Raw genomic sequence first — 23,216 nt, 5'->3', positions numbered from 1 at the left:
TACCATACCCCCAATACCATGTGCTTTAAGTTTGCACACTAATCTCCTGTGTGGGACCTTGTCAAAAACCTTTTGAAAATCTAAATATACCACATCCACTGGCTCTACCCTATCCACTCTACTAGTTACATCTTCAAAAAATTCTATAAGATCTGTCAGGCATGATTTTCCTTTCACAAATCCATGCTGACTTTGTCCAATGATTTCACCTCTTTTCAAATGTGCTGTTATCACATCTTTGATAACCGACTCTAGCATTTTCCCCACCACCGATGTCAGACGAACCGGTCTATAATTCCCTGGTTTTTCTCTCCCTCCTTTTTTAAAAAGTGGGATTACATTAGCCACCCTCCAATCCTCAGGAATTAATCCAGAATCGAAGGAGTTTTGAAAAATTATCACTAATGCATCCACCATTTCTTGGGCTACTTCCTTAAGCACTCTGGGATGCAGACCATCTGGCCCTGGGGATTTATCTGCCTTTAGTCCCTTCAATTTACCTAACACCACTTCCCTACTAACATGTATTTCCCTCATTTCCTCCATCTCACTGGACCCTCGGTCTCCTACTATTTCCAGAAGATTATTTATGTTTTCCTTAGTGAAGACAGAACCAAAGTAGTTATTCAATTGGTCTGCCATGTCTTTGTTCCCTATGATCAATTCACTGGTTTCTGACTGTAAGGGACCTACGTTTGTCTTGACCAATCTTTTTCTTTTCACATATTTATAAAAGCTTTTACAGTCAGTTTTTATGCTCCCTGCCAGCTTTCTCTCATAATCTTTTTTCCCTTTCCTAATTAAGCCCTTTGTCCTCCTCTGCTGGTCTCTGAATTTCTCCCAGTCCACAGGTGTGCCGCTTTTTTTTGCTAATTTATATGTTTCTTTGGACTTGACACTATCCAATTTCCCTTGTCAGCCACGGGTGCACTACCTTCCCTGGTTTATTCTTTTGCCAAACTGGGATGAACAATTGTAGTTCATCCATGCGATCTTTAAATGCTTGCCATTGTATATCCACCATTAACCCTTTAAGTATATTTGCCAGTCTATCTTAGATAATTCACGTCTCATACCTTCAAAGTTAACCTTCTTTAAGTTCAGAACCTTTGTTTCTGAATTAACTATGTCAAATCTCCATCTTAATGAAGAATTCCACCATATTATGGTCACTCTTACCCAAGGGGCCTCGCACGACAAGATTGCTAACTAACCCTTCCTCATTGCTCAATACCCGATCTAGAATGGCCTGCTCTCTAGTTGGTTCCTCGACATGTTGGTTCAGAAAACCATCCCGCATACATTCCAAGAAATCCTCTTCCTCAGCACCCTTACCAATTTGGTTCACCCAATCTATATGTAGATTGAAGTCACCCATTATAACTACTGGTCCTTTATTGCACACATTTCTAATTTCCTGTTTAATGCCATCCCCAACCTCATTACTGCTGTTAGGTGGCCTGTACACAACTCCCAACAGAGTTTTCTGCCTCTTAGTGTTATGCAGCTCTACCCATATCGATTCTACATCCTCCAGGCTAATGTCCTTCCTTTCTATTGCATTAATCTCCTCTCTAACCAGCAATGCCAGCCCACCTCCTTTTCTTTCCTGTCTATCCCTCCTGAATATTGAATATCCCTGGATGTTGAGCTCCCATCCTTGGTCACCCTGGAGCCATGTCTCTGTGATCCCAACTATATCATATTCATTAATAACTATCTGCACATTCAATTCATCCACCTTGTTACGAATGCTCCTCACATTGACACACAAAGCCTTCAGGCTTGTTTTTACAACACTCTTAGCCCGTATACAATTATGTTGAAAAGTGGCTCTTTTTGCTTTGCCCTGGATTTTCCTGCCTGCCACTTTTACTTTTCACCTTACTACTTTTTGCTTCTACCCTCATTTTACACTCCTCTGTCTCTCTGCACTTGTTCCCATCCCCCTGCCACATTAGCTTAAATCCTCCTGAACAGCAGTAGCAAATGCTGCCCCTAGGACATTGGTTCCAGTCCAGCCCAGGTGCAGACCGTCCTGTTTATACCGGTCCCACCTCCCCCAGAACTGGTTCCAATGCCCCAGAAATTTGACTCCCTCCCCCTTGCACCATTTTTCAAGCCACGTATTCATCTGAAATATCCTCGTATTTCTACTCTGACTGGCACATGGCACTGGTAGTAATCCAGAGATTATTACCTTTGTGGTCCTACTTTTTAGTTTATCTCCTAACTCCTTAAATTCACCTTGTAGGACCACATCCCATTTTTTACCTATATCGTTGGTCCCTATGTGCACCACTACCACTGGCTGTTCACCCTCCCACTCCAGAATGTCCTGCAGCCGCTCAGAGACATCCTTGACCTTTACACCAGGGTGGCAACATACCATTCTGGAGTCTTGTTTGTGGCTGCAGAAACGCCTATCTATTTCCCTTACAATCGAATCCCCTATCACTACAGCTCTCCCACTCCTTTTCCTTCCCTCCTGTGCCGCAGAGCCACCCATGGTGCAATGAACTTGGCTGCTGCTGCCTTCCTGATGAGACATGTCCCCCAACAGTATCCAAAACAGTATATCTGTTTAGGAGGGAGATGACCTCAGGGGACTCCTGCTCTACCTGCCTACTGCTATCTGTCCAGTGGCCACCCCTTCCCTTTCTGCCTGTGTAGCCTTTACCTTTGGTGTGGCCAACTCACTGAACGTGCTATTCACGACTTTCTTAGCATCGCGGATGCTCCAGTATGAATCCAATCGCAGCTCCAGACGCTCAATGCGGTCTGCCCGAAGCTGCAGTTGGACACACTTCCTGCACACATAGTCGTCAGGGACACTGGAAGTATCCCTGATTTCCCACATGCTGCAGGATGAACAAACCACGGGGCCGATCTCAGCTGCCATGACCTACCCAATACTTGCCTCAACTTTTGAAACTTTCTCCTTTTAAAGGAACTTACCCGGCCTTGCCTCACTTGGAGTGAAGCTTGTCCTCAGCCTCTCGAGTCAAAGCCTTCCTACTCTGTCTTCCTCTACTCCGTCACCCGCTCTGTCTGCTGTTCTCTTGAAATACTCCCGCTGCCTCACAGTCCGATTTACACGCGCTTGCGCAGTCATGCCCCCGTTAAAATGACGAAGAAAATTATATTCTATTCCTCTTAAAATAAATGCCAACGTTGCATGTGCCGCCTCTACCACAGACTCCACCTGTAAATTAACCTTCTGGGAGTCTTGCACAAGGACTCCTAAATCCCTTTGTTTGAATTTTCTCCCCATTGAGATAAGAGTCCGCTCTGTTGTTCTTTTTACCAAAAGGTATTATCATACATTTCCCAACACTGTATTCCATCTGCTATTTTTTGTCCATTTTTCCAATTTGTCTAAGTCCTGCTGCAATCACATTGCTTCCTCGGCACCACCTACCCCTCCACCTATCTTAATATCACCCGCAAACTTTGCCAAAAAGCCATCAATTCCATCATCTAACTCATTGACAAACAGTGTGAACACTTGTGGTCCCAATACTGACCCCTGAGGAACACCACTAATCACTGGCAGTCTACCAGAAAAGGCCCCTTTATTCCCACTTGCTGCCTCCTGCCTGTCAGCCATTCCTCTATCCATGCCGGTATCCTTCCTGTAACACCATAGGATTTTATCCTGTTAAGCAGCCTCTTGTGAGGCACCTTGTCAAACACCTTTTGAAAATCCAAATAAATGACATCCACTACCTCTCCTTTGTCCACTCTGCTTGTTACTTCCTCAAACAACTCTCACAGATTTGTCAGGCAAGATTTCCCTTCACAGAAACCACCCTGACTTTGTTATGTTATCATTAGTCTCCAAGTACCTTGAAACCTCATTTTTAATAATAGACTCATTCCTACCCACTGAGGTCAGGCTAACTGGCCTGTAATTTCCTTTCTTTTGCCTACCTCCCTCTACAGTGACATTTTCAATCTTCCAGTCCTTCGGGACCATGCCAGAGTCAAGTGATTCTTGAAAGATCATGACCAATACATCCGTTATCTCTTCAGCAACCTCTCTCAGGATTCTGGGATGTAGTCCATCTGGTCCAGGTGACTTACCCACTTTAACTGCCACAGTTACCCCTGCCGTTTCAGAAATTCTCCCTCTGGGGCATGTCTATCCTGCATCTTATCATCTATTCCCAGAAACTTCAGCCACCTCTGCTCTGCCGTCATCCCTGCCAGTAGCCCATTCCAGTCCACTTTGTCAAGTCCCTCTGTAATTCCGTTTATTCCATTGTGATACTGACATGTGAGTTTTCCCTCTCAAATTGCAGCATAAATTCAATCATATTATGATCACTGACTCCTAAAGGTCCCTTTACATTGCTCCCTAATAGATCTGGGTTATTACACAACACCCAATCTAAGATAGCCTTTCTCCAAGTAGGGATGGGGGCTGGGTTTGTGTTTGGGGAGGGGGTAGGGGTTGAGGGTTCCTGAACTGGTGGCTGTCACTGACCGCTCGTTTGCCACAGATCATGGGCTCAATGAAAGTGATACCGTTCATCGCTGATGGCTTCTACATTTACTACCCCATGTTGGTGCTGATCCTCTGTATCGCCACATACTTCAGGTATGCTGGACCGATCCCTCCCTCTTCCCTTTCAGACAGCGTGCTTCCGATCACTCGGGTGACCTGCACTGTGTGGCTCTTCACTAAACTTTACTGGCCTCGAATGGCAGCCGGGAATGAGGTGGCAGATTGCGGAATCCTGACATGTGGTGTTCACCCCTCACCTCAGTGCTGAGGAAAGCACCCATTTGCAGTATTCCCACATCACCCCATCGGCAACCCTCCAGTACAGTCCCCACCAAATCACTATCCTTCACTCCACACCGTCTCCATGTTTACTTTCATAGCCCTGTTCACGTGTGTCTTCTTAACAACACTCACAAAATGCTGCAACGACTCAGCAGGTCAGGCAGCATCAATGGAAATGAGTAAAGTCAGTGTTTCAGGCCGAGAGCCTTCATCAGCACTGGGGAGAAAAGGCTTACCACTCACACCACTGACTGCCATCTCCCACTGGGAGACTCAAGACCACTGTGGAGACAAAGTGTTTCCTTTTACCCCAGAGGAAGTCCACTAACTTCCTCTGCATTCTCATGACAGAGTGTAGGTGGGGCCAAGATAACCATCTGGTCATCTCCAAAGTACTTTATGGAGTGTGTGATGGGACAGTGTAAAGGGAGTTTCACTCTGTGTCTGACCCCAGGAGTGTGTGATGGGACAGTGTAGAGGGAGTTTCATTCTGTGTCTGACCCCGGGAGTGTGTGTTGGGACAGTGGAGAGGGAGTTTCACTCTGTGTCTGACCCCAGGAGTGTGTGATGGGACAGTGGAGAGGGAGTTTCACTCTGTGTCTGACCCCGGGAGTGTGTGATGGGACAGTGGAGAGGGAGTTTCACTCTGTGTCTGACCCCAGGAGTGTGTGATGGGACAGTGTAGAGGGAGTTTCACTCTGTCTGACCCCGGGGGTGTGTGTTGGGACAGTGTAGAGTGAGTTTCACTATGTCTGACCCTGGGGGTGTGTGATGGGACAGTGTAGAGGGAGTTTCACTCTGTCTGACCCCAGGTGTATGTGATGGGACAGTGTAGAGGGAGTTTCACTCTGTGTCTGACCCCGGGAGTGTGTGTTGGGACAGTGGAGAGGGAGTTTCACTCTGTGTCTGACCCCGGGAGTGTGTGATGGGACAGTGGAGAGGGAGTTTCACTCTGTGTCTGACCCCGGGAGTGTGTGTTGGGTCAGTGTAGAGGGAGCTTCATTCTGTGTCTGACCCAGGGAGTGTGTGTTGGGACAGTGTAGAGGGAGTTTCACTCTGTGTCTGACCCCGGGAGTGTGTGATGGGACTGTGTAGAGGGAGTTTCACTCTGTGTCTGACCCCAGGTGTGTGTGTTGGGACAGTGTAGAGGGAGTTTCACTCTGTGTCTGACCCCGGGAGTGTGTGATGGGACAGTGTAGAGGGAGTTTCACTCTGTGTCTGACCCCGGGAGTGTGTGATGGGACAGTGTAGAGGGAGTTTCACTCTGTGTCTGACCCCGGGAGTGTGTGATGGGTCAGTGTAGAGGGAGTTTCACTCAGTGTCTGACCCCGGGAGTGTGTGATGGGGCAGTGTAGAGGGAGTTTCACTCCGTGTCTGACCCCGGGAGTGTGTGATGGGGCAGTGTAGAGGGAGTTTCACTCTGTGTCTGACCCCGGGAGTGTGTGTTTGGTGAGAGTGCCTTGCTAAGATCAATGGATCACTGGCAGCGCCCATTCCCTTCAGGAGAGGAGTACGTCAAGGGTACATGTCCGGTCAATTGTACACGATCTGTTTAGAGCCATTCCTGAGCCTTCTTCGGTGAAGGCTGACAGGTCTGGTTCTGCGTGAACCAGACATGGAGGTCGTCCTCTCGGCCTACGCCAATGATGTACTCCTCATGATGACAGATCCCAATGACCTGCGGAGGATGCGCGAGTGCCAAGAAGTTTTCTCAGCAGCATCCTCCGCCAGGATCAACTGGGCGAAATGTTCCGGACTCTTAGTGGGTCAGTGGCAGGTGGACTCCCTGCCGGAGGAGATGAGGGCTTTTGAGTGGAGTACTAGGCGTCTCCTCTGTCTGGGAGTCTACCTGAGTCCTTCTGGGGAGACCTGGCTGGCGAACTGGCAGGACCTGGAGACGAAAGTCATGGCCCAGCTGGGGTGCAGTTCAGGCCTTCTCAGTGTGCTTTCCTATTGAGGCAGGGTGGTGGTCATAAACCAGCTGGTGGCCTCCATGTTGTGGTATCAGATGGTCACCTTGGCCCCTCCTACCCCGTTTGTTGTGAGAATCCAGAGGAAGTTAGTGGACTTCTTCTGGGGCAACAGGAAACACTGGGTCTCTGCAGCGGTCTTGAGACTCCCAGTTGGAGAGGGCGGACAGTTGTTGGTGTGTGTACGTACGCGACTGGCGGCTCTCCGCCTCAGGACTCTGCAGATTCCTTGACACTGAGCACCCTCCCAGGTGGCACATGTTGGCGACTTTCTCCCTCCGGAGGGGCTGCTGTCTTGACGAAGATATGCAGCTACCACCGGTGGGCGTCAGCCGTTCTGCTTTGCAGAGTCTGCCCGGCTTCTATCAGGACCTACTGAGAGTCTGGAACATGGTTGCCTCAGGCCGGGAATCCCCTCCTCTGGCAGAGGGCAGGGTCCTGGCCGACCCTTGTCCTACCTCAGTGGGTGTCGGTACGGCTCAGGTGTGTGGACCGACTCAGGCTGAGCTGCTTGTTGGGCCCAGGCCCCGCAATCTTCTCCAAGAGCAGAGTCCACACAACTTGAGCATTCTCTCCTTGACACCCACCGTCCCATTCAGGGATGCAAGTAGGAGGTATCTGTATAGGCTGCTGCTCCACACCCTCCACTTCCCCACCCTTGTCCACCGTCCCGACACGCCATGGCGGTCGGTCTTTCCACCCAGAGGTGAGGAGGGTCCCCACTGGAAGTCCCTTTACGAGGGGGTTCTTCCCATGCACCTGGGGGATCTCGACTGGAGGGTACTGCATAGAGCGGTGCCCTGCAATAAGTTCTTCAGTTTGTACACAGATCTCCCACCCACATGTCATTTCTGTGGGCTAGAGGAGACAGTTTACGACATGTACCTGGAATATGTGAGGCTGCAGCCTCTTTTTGTGTATTTGCGTGGGCTGCTTCTCGCCTTCTGATTGCATTTTAGCCCCACCCTATTTATATATGGTCATCCAGTGAGGAGGGGGGCATGGAGGGACGAGGATGTCGTTGTTAACTTGCTCCTGGGGCTGGCGAAATCCGCCATCCGTAGGTCTTGGAAACGGGTGGCGGGAGGATCTGCCGGGGTAGACTGCCTGGCAACATTTAGAGGGTATGTTGGTGCCCGGGTCAATATTGAGAAGGAACACGCGCAGTCCACGGCGACCATTGGGCTCTGCGGGGTGTAAATGCCATCATTGATGGAGATGGCAACATTTTGGTGTAATGTCTATTGGCTGTTTGTAGTTTAGTAATTGTGTTAGTCACTGTTTTGTACATATTGTATAGCACTGACAATTGTAATAAAGGAATTTTGTAGGAAAAAAGGGGTCAGACACAGAGTGAAGCTCCCTCTACACCGTCCCATCACACACTCCTGGTGTCAGACACAGAGTGAAACTCCCTCTACACTGTCCCATCACACACTCCTGGTGTCAGACACAGAGTGAAACTCCCTCTACACTGTCCCATCACACACTCCCAGGATCAGATGCAGAGTGAAACTCCCTCTACAATAGTGGTCACCAACTCGTCGATCGCGATCGACTGGTCGATCTTTGAGACTTTCCCAGTAGATCCCGGGCAAAAAAAAGAAGGAAGAAAGAAATACACAAATATTGTTGTGCGATTGTTTCCGGGTTGCAGGGTTTTAGTTCCGTTCTTTCTGCCCAGTGCGCATGCGCATAGCTCCCCCTCCATGCACTACAGTGTCCCCAACCACTGAAACGATATGAGTCAGCTGCACCTTTCCTCATACCCTGTCGCACCCACTGTTGAACTTGAACACACGCGAGGTCATCAGTCGCCTAAACACAGTGACACCCTCGCACCAGTGTTCACCTTGCACGGCCGGCGGGAAGTGCCAATGCTACTGGTCTAGAGCGTGGACAGATAGGCGCCACCTCTAAACCTGTTTACCGCACCGAATGTTCGTGGGGAACCCGGTGCTAAAATATTCGCAGACGACCTAATTCGGGCTCGGGGTTTTGTAAGCAACAGAGCAGTTACCTCGCTGCAATCTACTGAAAGTCATCCCTTGAGCCAAACTTCTGTCGGCCGATAGATCCTACAAGAGGGGCGGGTGCGGGCCTGTTGTACTCCTCGCTTGGTCCGTCACTCTCTCCGGATTGCGACCGCCGCAGCCCTGGCACGGGGACCTCCGGCTCTGACCTTGTCCTCTCACCCCACCCACGACCAGCTGCACCAGGCCAAGGCGTCTGGCGGCGGGCGGGCGGGAGGCTGGAGTTCGGGCCTGGAGGCTGTCTAATGAGGCAATGAAGCCCTCAAAACTGCTTCGGTTCCCTGAGTCCAAGCACCCCGCACTTAGAGACAAACCCGCTGAGTTTTTTCAACGGAAAAAACGTGAGCAGCACAGGACAGCAGCTAAGTGTAGAGAGCCACGAAAACGAATTTGAGGAATAGACTGGACATAAGGAACCCACTTCGAGTATCGCTGTATTCCAGTCATGTTTAACACCCCCCATCGGCCAGTCCGCAAGAATATTGTTAATATTAAACCGGTCCCCGGTGCAGAAAAACAGTGGGTACCCCTGGTGTTTATGCATTATTTCTACTTTCGGGTTGCGGGGTTTTACTTCCAGTCGTTTCTGCCCCAGTGCACATGCGTGTATGTGTAAATCGATCTGGAGTCGATCTTGCCTTTTACTAAGGCCAAGTTAGCGGATCTTGGGCTTAAAAAGGTTGGTGACCTCTACTCTACACCATCCCATCACACTCGGGGTCAGACACTAGGTGGCGCTCCCTCCACACCACCCCGTCACACACTCCCGGGGTCAGACACTAGGTGGCGCTCCCTCCACACCACCCCGTCACGCACTCCCTCCGCACCGCCCCGTCACGCACTCCCTCCGCACCGCCCCGTCACGCACTCCCTCCGCACCGCCCCGTCACGCACTCCCTCCGCACCGCCCCGTCACGCACTCCCTCCGCACCGCCCCGTCACGCACTCCCTCCGCACCGCCCCGTCACGCACTCCCTCCGCACCGCCCCGTCACGCACTCCCTCCGCACCGCCCCGTCACGCACTCCCTCCGCACCGCCCCGTCACGCACTCCCTCCGCACCGCCCCGTCACGCACTCCCTCCGCACCGCCCCGTCACGCACTCCCTCCGCACCGCCCCGTCACGCACTCCCTCCGCACCGCCCCGTCACGCACTCCCTCCGCACCGCCCCGTCACGCACTCCCTCCGCACCGCCCCGTCACGCACTCCCTCCGCACCGCCCCGTCACGCACTCCCTCCGCACCGCCCCGTCACGCACTCCCTCCGCACCGCCCCGTCACGCACTCCCTCCGCACCGCCCCGTCACGCACTCCCTCCGCACCGCCCCGTCACGCACTCCCTCCGCACCGCCCCGTCACGCACTCCCTCCGCACCGCCCCGTCACGCACTCCCTCCGCACCGCCCCGTCACGCACTCCCTCCGCACCGCCCCGTCACGCACTCCCTCCGCACCGCCCCGTCACGCACTCCCTCCGCACCGCCCCGTCACGCACTCCCTCCGCACCGCCCCGTCACGCACTCCCTCCGCACCGCCCCGTCACGCACTCCCTCCGCACCGCCCCGTCACGCACTCCCTCCGCACCGCCCCGTCACGCACTCCCTCCGCACCGCCCCGTCACGCACTCCCTCCGCACCGCCCCGTCACGCACTCCCTCCGCACCGCCCCGTCACGCACTCCCTCCGCACCGCCCCGTCACGCACTCCCTCCGCACCGCCCCGTCACGCACTCCCTCCGCACCGCCCCGTCACGCACTCCCTCCGCACCGCCCCGTCACGCACTCCCTCCGCACCGCCCCGTCACGCACTCCCTCCGCACCGCCCCGTCACGCACTCCCTCCGCACCGCCCCGTCACGCACTCCCTCCGCACCGCCCCGTCACGCACTCCCTCCGCACCGCCCCGTCACGCACTCCCTCCGCACCGCCCCGTCACGCACTCCCTCCGCACCGCCCCGTCACGCACTCCCTCCGCACCGCCCCGTCACGCACTCCCTCCGCACCGCCCCGTCACGCACTCCCTCCGCACCGCCCCGTCACGCACTCCCTCCGCACCGCCCCGTCACGCACTCCCTCCGCACCGCCCCGTCACGCACTCCCTCCGCACCGCCCCGTCACGCACTCCCTCCGCACCGCCCCGTCACGCACTCCCTCCGCACCGCCCCGTCACGCACTCCCTCCGCACCGCCCCGTCACGCACTCCCTCCGCACCGCCCCGTCACGCACTCCCTCCGTCAGACACTAGGTGGCGCTCCCTCCGCACCGCCCTGTCACGCACTCCCTTCGCACCGCCCCGTCACGCACTCCCTCCGCACCGCCCCGTCACGCACTCCCTCCGCACCGCCCCGTCACGCACTCCCTCCACACCACCCCGTCACGCACTCCCTCCACACCACCCCGTCTCTCACTCCCGGGGTCAGACACTAGGTGGCGCTCCCTCCACACCACCCTGTCACACACTCCCTCCACACCACCCTGTCACACACTCCCTCCACACCACCCTGTCACACACTCCCTCCACACCACCCTGTCACACACTCCCTCCACACCACCCCGTCACACACTCCCGGGGTCAGACTTCGACTAACGTCTGTAAAAGTGACAAGGCCTTCACTTTGGGAGGGCTAATATGAATAATGCACACAGGCAATGAGTTATTAGGACCTTGGGAGTACTGAGGAACAGGGGACGCACATCTCACAGACTCTGAAAGGTGCAGTATCAAGAGATGAGCAATGACGACACAAGCAGGAGAAAATCTGCAGATCCAAAGCAAGACACACAGAAAATGCTGGAGGAACTTAGCAGGTCCGGCAGCATCTATGGAAAAGAGTAAATCAATGGCCGTTCCTTCACCATCACTGGAACTTCTCCCTCACCTCACAGGACCACAGTGCATCAAAAAGGCAGCTCACTGGCGCTGTGAGGCCAAGAGGAATGGGTAACTCAAAGCTGGCTCTGACCGTGAAGGGCACCTTAAAAACAGTTCAGCAGATGACACTGACCGTTTCTCCCCAACAGCCTCGGTACTCGCTGCCTGAATCTCCTTGGGTTCCAGCAGTTCATGGGGGACAATGAGATGACCTCTGACCTTGTGGATGAAGGAAAGGAGCTGATTAAAAGAGGTGAATGAAGTTTGAGACTGTATGGAGGGTTGATCAGAGTGTAGTTACCAGTGTGGTTTACTGAACACACTGACCCACTGTGGACAGCAATGATGCAGCTGATAACTCTGCTCCCTCGTAGGATCAGTCCTCACCTGCATGCACAGTGAGACGGGCTGGCGTGTTAGCTGGCTGCTTTGAATTCTCCCTGTTGTTGGAATCTGGGGGGAGTATGAGATCAGTGATGTAGAAACAATGTGCCAAAAGGCATGCTTTCATGCTGAACGAGTGCAAACTGCTCACAGCCCAACACAGTAGGAGCTAGTTTCCCTTGGCTGAGGTGTCCAGAATCAGGAGATATACAAATCCAACATTCCAAACATTGCTTTATTTTAATTTAGAGATGGAGTGTGGAATAGGCCCAACGAGCCACCAATTTAACCCTAGTCTAATCACAGGATGATTTACAGTGACCAGTTAACCTGCTAACCAGCATCTGTTTGGAATGAGCAAAGAAACTGGAGGAAACCCGCACATTTACAGAGAGAAGGTACAAATGCCCGAGCTGTAATTGCGTCATGCTGCTGCGGCACCCCAAGACGTACAGCTTAGGGGTTAGTAGGTTACGTTGGTCGTACTTCACTGTATGTTTTAATGTTTCGCTATACATGTGTCAAGCAAAGGCATAGGAACAGAACTAGGCTATTCAGCCCATCGAGTCTGGTCCACCTGCCTTCTCCCTGTAACCTTTGATGCCCAGACTAATCAGGAACCTAGCAACCTTTAAATGTACCCAATAGCTTAACATTAAGGCAATGAATTCCACAGATTCACCACTCTCTGGCTAAAGAAAGTCCTCCTCATCTGTTATTAGTAAATGTTCTTCTGTTCTGAGGCTGTGTCCTCTGGTACAAGACTCCCCTCACTATGGGAAACATCCTCTCCGCATCTACTCTATCGAGGCCTTTCATTACTTAATATGTTTCAATGAGGTCCCCCCCCATTCTTCTAAACTCCAGCGAGTGCAGGCCCAGAGTCTTGGTGCATTAACCCTGAATGATCCTGCAGAGCCTCCTCTGAACCCTCTCCAATGCCAACACATCGTTCCTTAGATAGAGGCCCAAATCTGTTCACGATGTTGCAAGTGAGACCTCACCAGTGCCTTATAAGGTCTCAGCATCATATCCTAGCTTTTATATTCTAGTCCACTCAAAATGAATACTAACATTGCATTTGCCTTTCTCACCACAGACTCAACCTGCAAGTTAACTTTTATGGAATCCTGCACAAGGACTCCCAAGGCCCCTTGCATCTCCGATTCATGAATTTTCTCCCTGTGTAGAAAATAGTCTACCCTTTATTCCTTCTACCAATGTGCATGACCGTACACTACTTGATACAGTATTCCATCTGCAAATTATTTACCTAATCTGTCTAAATCTTCTGCAGATTCAACACTAGCTGCCCCTCCACCTCTCCATCTCTAATCTGTATTTTAGCATCAAGGAGATTTTTTCATGGGTGAAAGTGGCAAATATGAGTGGGCTTAATCTTAAGGTGATTGGATGAAAGTATAGGGCAGATGTCAGAGCTAAGGTTTTTAGAGTGGGTGCCTGGAATGCCCTGCCAGGGGTGGTGTGTGAGGCATTTAAACAAATCTTGGGTGATAGAAAAAGGAGGGGCAATGTGGGAATGGAATGGTTAGGTTAAAAAGTCAGCAGAATAAAGTTAAAGATCAAGGTAAATTTACTATCAAAGTACATGTATGTCACCATTGTGCTAGCATGTGGCCAAGTGCTTAAGGCGTTCGTCTAGTGATCTGAAGGTCTCTAGTTTGAGCCTTAGCTGAGGCTGCGTGGTGTGTCCTTGAGCAAGGCACTTAACCACACGTTGCTCTGTGACAACACTGGTGCCAAGCTGTACAGGTCCTAATGCCCTTCCCTTGGACAACATCAGTGACATGGAGAGGGGAGACTTGCGGCTTGGGCAACTGCCAGTCTTCCTTTCTAAATCTTTTTATTAATATTAGTAATATGGACAGAATACAAATGATATATTGTTAAAGAAATTACCAACATACAAATTCCATTACATATGAAAAAAAACATACATAATAGTTACAATATAAATGAGTTTACCAAGACATAAGCCATAAGATATCTGTATGAACATAGTAAATCTAAATATTTCATAATGTATGATATAAAGAGAACAGAAAAAAGAAAGAAAAAAAAATTATATAATGCAAAACTAGCTAATCTAATCTAATAACTATAACTAATAACTAATATAGAAGAAAAAAGAAGCAAAAAAAAAGAGAGAAAAAAAAGGGGGCTGTTTATAATATCTCACAAAAATAAGTATTCATCAATGCTGTCACTTCCAGTCCTCTCAACATACATAAGCTAAAAGCTGGGAAATCAAATGAACTTGGCACAGGGTCATATTACATCATATGAAAATGTTGAATAAATGGTCTCCATAACTTTTCAAATTTAATAGAAGTCTCAAAAGTACCACTTCTAATTTTTTCTAAATTTAAACATAACAAAGTTTGAGAGAACCAATTAAATACAGTGGGAGGATTAATTTCTTTCCAATTCAACAATATAGATCTTCTAGCCATCAGAGTTAGAAATGCAATCATTCGACGGGCAGAAGAAGATAAATGCAGTGAGTCTAACATTGGTAAACCAAAAATTGCGGTAATAGGATGAGGTTGTAAATCGATATTCAAAACCGCAGAAATAATATCAAAAATATCTTTCCAATATTTCTCCAAAAATGAACACGACCAAAACATATGAGTTAAAGACGCAATTTCAGAATGACATCTATCACAAATAGGACTAATATGAGAGTAAAAATGAGCTAATTTATCCTTGGACATATGGGCCCTATGTACGACCTTAAATTGTATTAATGAATGTTTGGCACATAACGATGATGTATTAACTAATTGAAGAATTCTATCCCAATTCTCACCAGAAATACTAAGACTAAGCTCTCTTTCCCAATCCTTTTTTAGTCTTATAAAGAGGCTCTGAACGTATCTTCATAATTATATTATAAAGTTTTGAAATAAGCCCTTTTTGAAAAGGGTCTAATTCAAATAAACTCTCCAAAATATCTGAAGGCACAAAATTTGGAAACGTAGAGAGTACAGAACTTAAAAAATGTCTAATCTGTAAATATCTAAAAAAATGAAATCTAGGCAAGTTATATTTGTTGGATAATTGCTCAAAAGACATGAAACAATTGTCTAAAAATAAATCAGAAAATCTTAGTAATCCCTTAGTTTTCCAAGCCGAATAAGCTTGATCTATAATGGAAGGGTGAAAAAAAACAATTAGATACAATAGGACTATTTAAAACGAATTGAGTTAACCCAAAAAATCTCTGAAATTGAAACCATATACGCAATGTATGTTTAACTATCGGGTTGTCAATTCGTTTCGGCAATTTAGAAAGAGCAAAAGGGAGAGAAGTCCCTAAAATAGAACCCAGAGCATAAGCTGATACCGATTTAGTTTCTAAACTCACCCAACAAGGGCCAAAAGATCCACCCCCATCTTTCAACCAGCATAACAAATATCTAATATTAGCTGCCCAATAGTAAAATCTGAAATTAGGTAATGCTAACCCGCCTTCCTTTTTTGTCTTCTGTAAATATATTTTACCTAACCTGGGATTTTTATACTGCCATATATATGAAGAAATTTTAGAGTCAACATTAGTAAAAAAAAAGATTTCGGGATAAAAATTGGTATCGCTTGAAAAATATATAAAAACTTAGGTAAAATAACCATCTTAATAGCATTAATCCTACCTATTAGGGATAAAGATAAAGGTGACCACTTAGTAAACAAACCTTTAATCTGATCAATTAAGGGTAAAAAATTAAATCTAAATAAATCTTTATGGTTTTTTGTGATTTTGATCCCTAAATAAGTAAAAGAGTCATTAACTAATTTAAAAGGTAAATTTCCATAAATTGGGACCCGTTTATTCAACGGAAACAATTCACTTTTATTAAGATTTAACTTATACCCAGAAAACTCACTAAATTGAGCCAATAATGATAAAACTGCTGGAATGGATTTCTCCGGGTTAGAAATGAATAGTAATAAATCCTCTGCATACAAAGATAACTTATGAATATCTGTCCCACGATTAATACCCAAAATATCCGGTGATTGTCTGATGGCAATTGCCAAAGGTTCTAAGGCAATGTTAAATAGTAATGGACTAAGAGGACATCCTTGTCTAGTGCCCCGAAATAGGCGATAAAAGGGAGATCTTTGATTATTGGTAAACACTGAGGCTACTGGAGTATGATAAATCAATTTGATCCATGATATAAATATCGGACTAAAATTAAACTTCTCCAACACATTAAATAAGTAAGGCCATTCAACTCTGTCAAATGCTTTCTCCGCATCTAATGAAATCACGCATTCTGAAGTATCATGTGAGGGAGTATAAACAATATTCAACAATCTCCTAATGTTAAAAAAAGAATAACGATTTTTAATAAAACCAGTTTGATCATCTGGAATAATTTTGGGTAATACCTTCTCCAATCTAGATGCCAGTACTGCCAGTCTTCCATTAAAAAACCTGCCCAGGTTTGTGCCCCAGAAACTTTCCAAGGTGCGAATCCATGGTCTATCGAGACTAACGGAGGCCTACATGTCACCATATACAACCCTGTGGTTTATTTTCTTGTGAGCATACTCAATAACTTAATAAAAGAATAATAATCATAATAGAAAGACAGCATTCAACCAGCTTGCAAAAGACATCAAACTGTGCAAATACAGAAAATATACTAATAAATAAATAACCAATAAACTATCGACAACATGAGATGAAGAGTCCTTGAAAACAAGTCCATAGATTGTGGGAACATTTCAGACATCAGGCAAGTGGAGTTGGGTGAAGTTATCCCCTTTTGTTCAAGGTTGATGGGGAGTAACTGTTGCTGAAAATTGTGGTGTGGGTGGTGAGGCTCCCGTGCTTTCCCGTGGCCTGGGTACTGATGATGGATGCAGCTTCCTGCAGCCACACTCTGCTGATGTGCTCGGGAGTGGGCAGGGCTCCACCTGTGATGGATTCTTTGGGCCGTACCCACTGCTTTTGGTTAGAGTTTCCTTCCAGAGCTGAAGGGCCTGGACTGTGTTCTACCTCACTGGGACTGCAGAGGTTTGGTTATATGGAGAGACTGGACTGGACTGTGTTCTACCTCACTGGGACTGCAGAGGTTTGGTTATATGGAGAGACTGGACTGGACTGTGTTCTACCTCACCGGGACTGCACAGGTTTGGTTATATGGAGAGACTGGACTGGACTGTGTTCTACCTCACTGGGACTGCAGAGGTTTGGTTATATGGAGAGACTGGACTGGACTGTGTTCTACCTCACTGGGACTGCAGAGGTTTGGTTATATGGAGAGACTGGACTGGACTGTGTTCTACCTCACTGGGACTGCAGAGGTTTGGTTATATGGAGAGACTGGACTGGACTGTGTTCTACCTCACCGGGACTGCACAGGTTTGGTTATATGGAGAGACTGGACTGGACTGTGTTCTACTTCACCGGGACTGCACAGGTTTGGTTATATGGAGAGACTGGACTGTGTTCTACCTCACTGGGACTGCAGAGGTTTGGTTATATGGAGAGACTGGACTGGACTTTTCTACCTCACTGGGACTGCAGAGGTTTGGTTATATGGAGAGACTGGACTGGACTGTGTTCTACCTCACTGGGACTGCACAGGTTTGGTTATATGGAGAGACTGGACTGGACTGTGTTCTACCTCACCGGGACTGCAGAGGTTTGGTTATATGGAGAGACTGGACTGGACTGTGTTCTACCTCACTGGGACTGCACAGGTTTGGTTATATGGAGAGACTGGACTGGACTGTGTTCTACCTCACTGGGACTGCACAGGTTTGGTTATATGGAGAGACTGGACTGGACTGTGTTCTACCTCACCGGGACTGCAGAGGTCTGGTTATATGGAGAGACTGGACTGTGTTCTACCTCACTGGGACTGCACAGGTTTGGTTATATGGAGAGACTGGACTGGACTGTGTTCTACCTCACTGGGACTGCACAGGTTTGGTTATATGGAGAGACTGGACTGGACTGTGTTCTACCTCACTGGGACTGCACAGGTTTGGTTATATGGAGAGACTGGACTGGACTGTGTTCTACCTCACCGGGACTGCAGAGGTTTGGTTATATGGAGAGACTGGACTGGACTGTGTTCTACCTCACTGGGACTGCAGAGGTTTGGTTATATGGAGAGACTGGACTGGACTTTTCTACTTCACTGGGACTGCAGAGGTTTGGTTATATGGAGAGACTGGACTGGACTGTGTTCTACCTCACTGGGACTGCAGAGGTTTGGTTATATGGAGAGACTGGACTGGACTGTGTTCTACCTCACTGGGACTGCACAGGTTTGGTTATATGGAGAGACTGGACTGGACTGTGTTCTACTTCACTGGGACTGCACAGGTTTGGTTATATGGAGAGACTGGACTGGACTGTGTTCTACCTCACTGGGACTGCAGAGGTTTGGTTATATGGAGAGACTGGACTGGACTGTGTTCTACCTCACTGGGACTGCACAGGTTTGGTTATATGGAGAGACTGGACTGGACTTTTCTACCTCACTGGGACTGCACAGGTTTGGTTATATGGAGAGACTGGACTGGACTTTTCTACCTCACTGGGACTGCACAGGTTTGGTTATATGGAGAGACTGGACTGGACTGTGTTCTACTTCACTGGGACTGCAGAGGTTTGGTTATATGGAGAGACTGGACTGGACTGTGTTCTACCTCACTGGGACTGCAGAGGTTTGGTTATATGGAGAGACTGGACTGGACTGTGTTCTACCTCACTGGGACAGCACAGGTTTGGTTATATGGAGAGACTGGACTGGACTGTGTTCTACTTCACTGGGACTGCACAGGTTTGGTTATATGGAGAGACTGGACTGGACTGTGTTCTACTTCACTGGGACTGCACAGGTTTGGTTATATGGAGAGACTGGACTGGACTGTGTTCTACTTCACTGGGACTGCAGAGGTTTGGTTATATGGAGAGACTGGACTGGACTGTGTTCTACTTCACTGGGACTGCAGAGGTTTGGTTATATGGAGAGACTGGACTGGACTGTGTTCTACCTCACTGGGACTGCAGAGGTTTGGTTATATGGAGAGACTGGACTGGACTTTTCTACCTCACTGGGACTGCAGAGGTTTGGTTATATGGAGAGACTGGACTGGACTGTGTTCTACCTCACTGGGACTGCACAGGTTTGGTTATATGGAGAGACTGGACTGGACTGTGTTCTACCTCACTGGGACTGCACAGGTTTGGTTATATGGAGAGACTGGACTGGACTGTGTTCTACCTCACTGGGACTGCACAGGTTTGGTTATATGGAGAGACTGGACTGGACTTTTCTACCTCACTGGGACTGCACAGGTTTGGTTATATGGAGAGACTGGACTGGACTGTGTTCTACCTCACTGGGACTGCAGAGGTTTGGTTATATGGAGAGACTGGACTGTGTTCTACCTCATTGGGACTGCACAAGTTTGGTTATATGGAGAGACTGGACTGTGTTCTACCTCACTGGGACTGCACAGGTTTGGTTATATGGAGAGACTGGACTGGACTTTTCTACCTCACTGGGACTGCACAGGTTTGGTTATATGGAGAGACTGGACTGGACTGTGTTCTACCTCACCGGGACTGCACAGGTTTGGTTATATGGAGAGACTGGACTGTGTTCTACCTCACTGGGACTGCACAGGTTTGGTTATATGGAGAGACTGGACTGGACTGTGTTCTACCTCACTGGGACTGCACAGGTTTGGTTATATGGAGAGACTGGACTGGACTGTGTTCTACCTCACCGGGACTGCACAGGTTTGGTTATATGGAGAGACTGGACTGGACTGTGTTCTACCTCACCGGGACTGCACAGGTTTGGTTATATGGAGAGACTGGACTGGACTGTGTTCTACCTCACTGGGACTGCAGAGGTTTGGTTATATGGAGAGACTGGACTGGACTGTGTTCTACCTCACCGGGACTGCAGAGGTTTGGTTATATGGAGAGACTGGACTGGACTTTTCTACCTCACTGGGACTGCACAGGTTTGGTTATATGGAGAGACTGGACTGGACTGTGTTCTACCTCACTGGGACTGCACAGGTTTGGTTATATGGAGAGACTGTTCTGGACTGTGTTCTACCTCACTGGGACTGCACAGGTTTGGTTATATGGAGAGACTGGACTGGACTGTGTTCTACCTCACCGGGACTGCAGAGGTTTGGTTATATGGAGAGACTGGACTGGACTTTTCTACCTCACTGGGACTGCACAGGTTTGGTTATATGGAGAGACTGGACTGGACTTTTCTACCTCACTGGGACTGCACAGGTTTGGTTATATGGAGAGACTGGACTGGACTGTGTTCTACTTCACTGGGACTGCACAGGTTTGGTTATATGGAGAGACTGGACTGGACTGGACTGTGTTCTACTTCACTGGGACTGCAGAGGTTTGGTTATATGGAGAGACTGGACTGGACTGTGTTCTACTTCACTGGGACTGCAGAGGTTTGGTTATATGGAGAGACTGGACTGGACTGTGTTCTACTTCACTGGGACTGCACAGGTTTGGTTATATGGAGAGACTGGACTGGACTGTGTTCTACCTCACTGGGACTGCAGAGGTTTGGTTATATGGAGAGACTGGACTGGACTGTGTTCTACCTCACTGGGACTGCACAGGTTTGGTTATATGGAGAGACTGGACTGGACTTTTCTACCTCACTGGGACTGCACAGGTTTGGTTATATGTAGAGACTGGACTGGACTTTTCTACCTCACTGGGACTGCACAGGTTTGGTTATATGGAGAGACTGGACTGGACTGTGTTCTACTTCACTGGGACTGCAGAGGTTTGGTTATATGGAGAGACTGGACTGGACTGTGTTCTACCTCACTGGGACTGCAGAGGTTTGGTTATATGGAGAGACTGGACTGGACTGTGTTCTACCTCACTGGGACTGCACAGGTTTGGTTATATGGAGAGACTGGACTGGACTGTGTTCTACTTCACTGGGACTGCACAGGTTTGGTTATATGGAGAGACTGGACTGGACTGTGTTCTACTTCACTGGGACTGCACAGGTTTGGTTATATGGAGAGACTGGACTGGACTGTGTTCTACTTCACTGGGACTGCAGAGGTTTGGTTATATGGAGAGACTGGACTGGACTGTGTTCTACTTCACTGGGACTGCACAGGTTTGGTTATATGGAGAGACTGGACTGGACTGTGTTCTACCTCACTGGGACTGCAGAGGTTTGGTTATATGGAGAGACTGGACTGGACTGTGTTCTACCTCACTGGGACTGCAGAGGTTTGGTTATATGGAGAGACTGGACTGGACTTTTCTACCTCACTGGGACTGCACAGGTTTGGTTATATGGAGAGACTAGACTTTTCAGCTTTGGAGGCTGAGGGGTGACCTTAGAGAAAGATATAAAAGATAACTTGCCCCCAGGGTAGGCATCCAAACCTGGAAAGCATTGGTTGAATGTGGGGGCAGCAAGTTTAAAGGGACCTGAGGCACAAGTTTTTCCACAGAAGGTGGTGGGTATATGGAATTACCTTCCAAAGAGGCTGATAAAATTACAACATTAAATCAAACATGTCTGTTCCAGAGAAGAGGAAACGTCAGCGACAGGAGGAGGGAACAACACGACGCAGAGTGAGTGACACCTGCCCCCTGTTCCCCCACATCCTTATACCCCTCCCAATTGCCCTGCATCCTCCTCCACCCGCTGGGGGAGTGACACCAGCCCTGTCCCCTGCTGTTCCCCCACATCTTTCTCCCTCTCCCACTCGCTGTTTACCACCTCTCTCTCTCTCTCTCTCCCCCTCATCAACCTCTGCCTCTCTCCAGGTTTGGAAGGAACGTTACGGGAACCAGAACTCTGAACCAGTGAGAAATCGCAACCATTCTGACTCCCCAGACTCGTCGCTGAACCCAGCCCGGGGTGAGTGAGAACTCCTCCCCTCTCCCCCTCAGATACATCCCTCCCCACTCCCCCTCAGATAAATCCCTCCCCTCTCCCCCTCAGATACATCCCTCCACACTCCCCCTCAACCCTTCTCCTTGCCCTCCCTCTGTGCGATTGCCCTGACGATGGTGTCTCTGCAGCACCCCCCCAGCGAGACTCGGACCGGACGGAGTTGCTGCCGGATTCTGACTGCACAGATTTCACTGCTGACCCTGTTGCTGACAGTGAGCCGAACACCCAGCTGGGCAGGTAAGGTCCAGAAGGTGGGGCAACAACCCCAGGGGAGGGGACCAGCTGGGCTTGTGAGGGCTGCCAGGTGGGGTGAGGTAGGGTGTATGGCCCAAAGCACAGAATTAGATCTGGGGATTGAATGGTGCTGCTGTCTGCTAATTAATGTCTCTCCCCACCCTCTTCCTTCCACCCCCCATTGGCCTTCTCTCCTTCCCTCCTGCACTCCCACCTCCTCTCCCTTCCCCTGCAGGTACCAGCCGATGGGGAGGTATCTTTCCATGTCCCGCAGCAGGATTTTCGATGATGTTTGAGTATTGGTCCCCCTTGCCCTGGAACCCCAACATGTCCGGTTCCTGTGGGTGACTGCATTCTGCCACCCTACCCATTCTCCCCATTGTCCCCCACCCTCCTCTCACAGTGAGGCTGTTCTCTTCAACACTACTCGAGTGATTGGACGTTTCCTACTGCTGGTGGAAGGGTTTCAGCTGAATTCAGGACTGCTCCCCCAACAGCAAGTTCCCGACCTGCTGCCCAGCACCAGGGACCCTGGCCGCGAGGGAGTCCCCAGTCTGTGTGACCAGCGGCAGGCAACCCTGCCCCTGGCCGCGTGCTGCACTTTCTTGCTGTGGAATGTAGGGGGTATGTTGGCTTGTGCTGTGATTATTGTATTCATTGCCCTGATGTAGAGAATCACTGTAATTTATTGGGTGTCTAATAAATGGCTGCCTGTTTCCTGTCTTTCTTTAGCTTTATTATTGTCACAGGTACCCCAATAGCATCTAGCATTCTGTTCGAGGTGAATTTATTGCCAACGTTCATTATGTCACCATGTGCTTTCATTTTCTTGCAGACGTACTCAATAAATCCAATTAGAATCAATGAAATGCCACACCAGCATGGGCGTACAACCAGTGAATTGAATTGACTTTATTTCTTACATCCTTCACATATATGAGGAATAAAAATCTTTACGTT

General features: G+C 49.2%; 1 protein-coding gene across 1 annotated transcript in view; it reads left to right on the top strand.

The window, feature by feature from the left end:
* Positions 1-22,979, top strand: part of lmbrd2b (LMBR1 domain containing 2b) — a 72,114-nt gene extending 49,135 nt beyond the window's left edge. The window contains exons 12-17 of the mRNA XM_059974039.1: positions 4,506-4,603; positions 11,811-11,914; positions 21,651-21,697; positions 21,893-21,986; positions 22,151-22,259; positions 22,492-22,979. Of these exons, the coding sequence (XP_059830022.1) occupies positions 4,506-4,603; positions 11,811-11,914; positions 21,651-21,697; positions 21,893-21,986; positions 22,151-22,259; positions 22,492-22,552 (513 nt within the window). The 3' untranslated portion in view covers positions 22,553-22,979. The remainder of the gene's footprint in view (positions 1-4,505; positions 4,604-11,810; positions 11,915-21,650; positions 21,698-21,892; positions 21,987-22,150; positions 22,260-22,491) is intronic.
* Positions 22,980-23,216: the final 237 nt, after the last annotated feature.

The sequence above is a fragment of the Hypanus sabinus genome, chromosome 7 (assembly GCF_030144855.1).
Source record: "Hypanus sabinus isolate sHypSab1 chromosome 7, sHypSab1.hap1, whole genome shotgun sequence".
Taxonomy (NCBI): domain Eukaryota; kingdom Metazoa; phylum Chordata; class Chondrichthyes; order Myliobatiformes; family Dasyatidae; genus Hypanus; species Hypanus sabinus.
The sequence above is the reverse complement of the archived record's forward strand: the minus strand, read 5'-3'. Positions and strand labels throughout refer to the sequence as shown.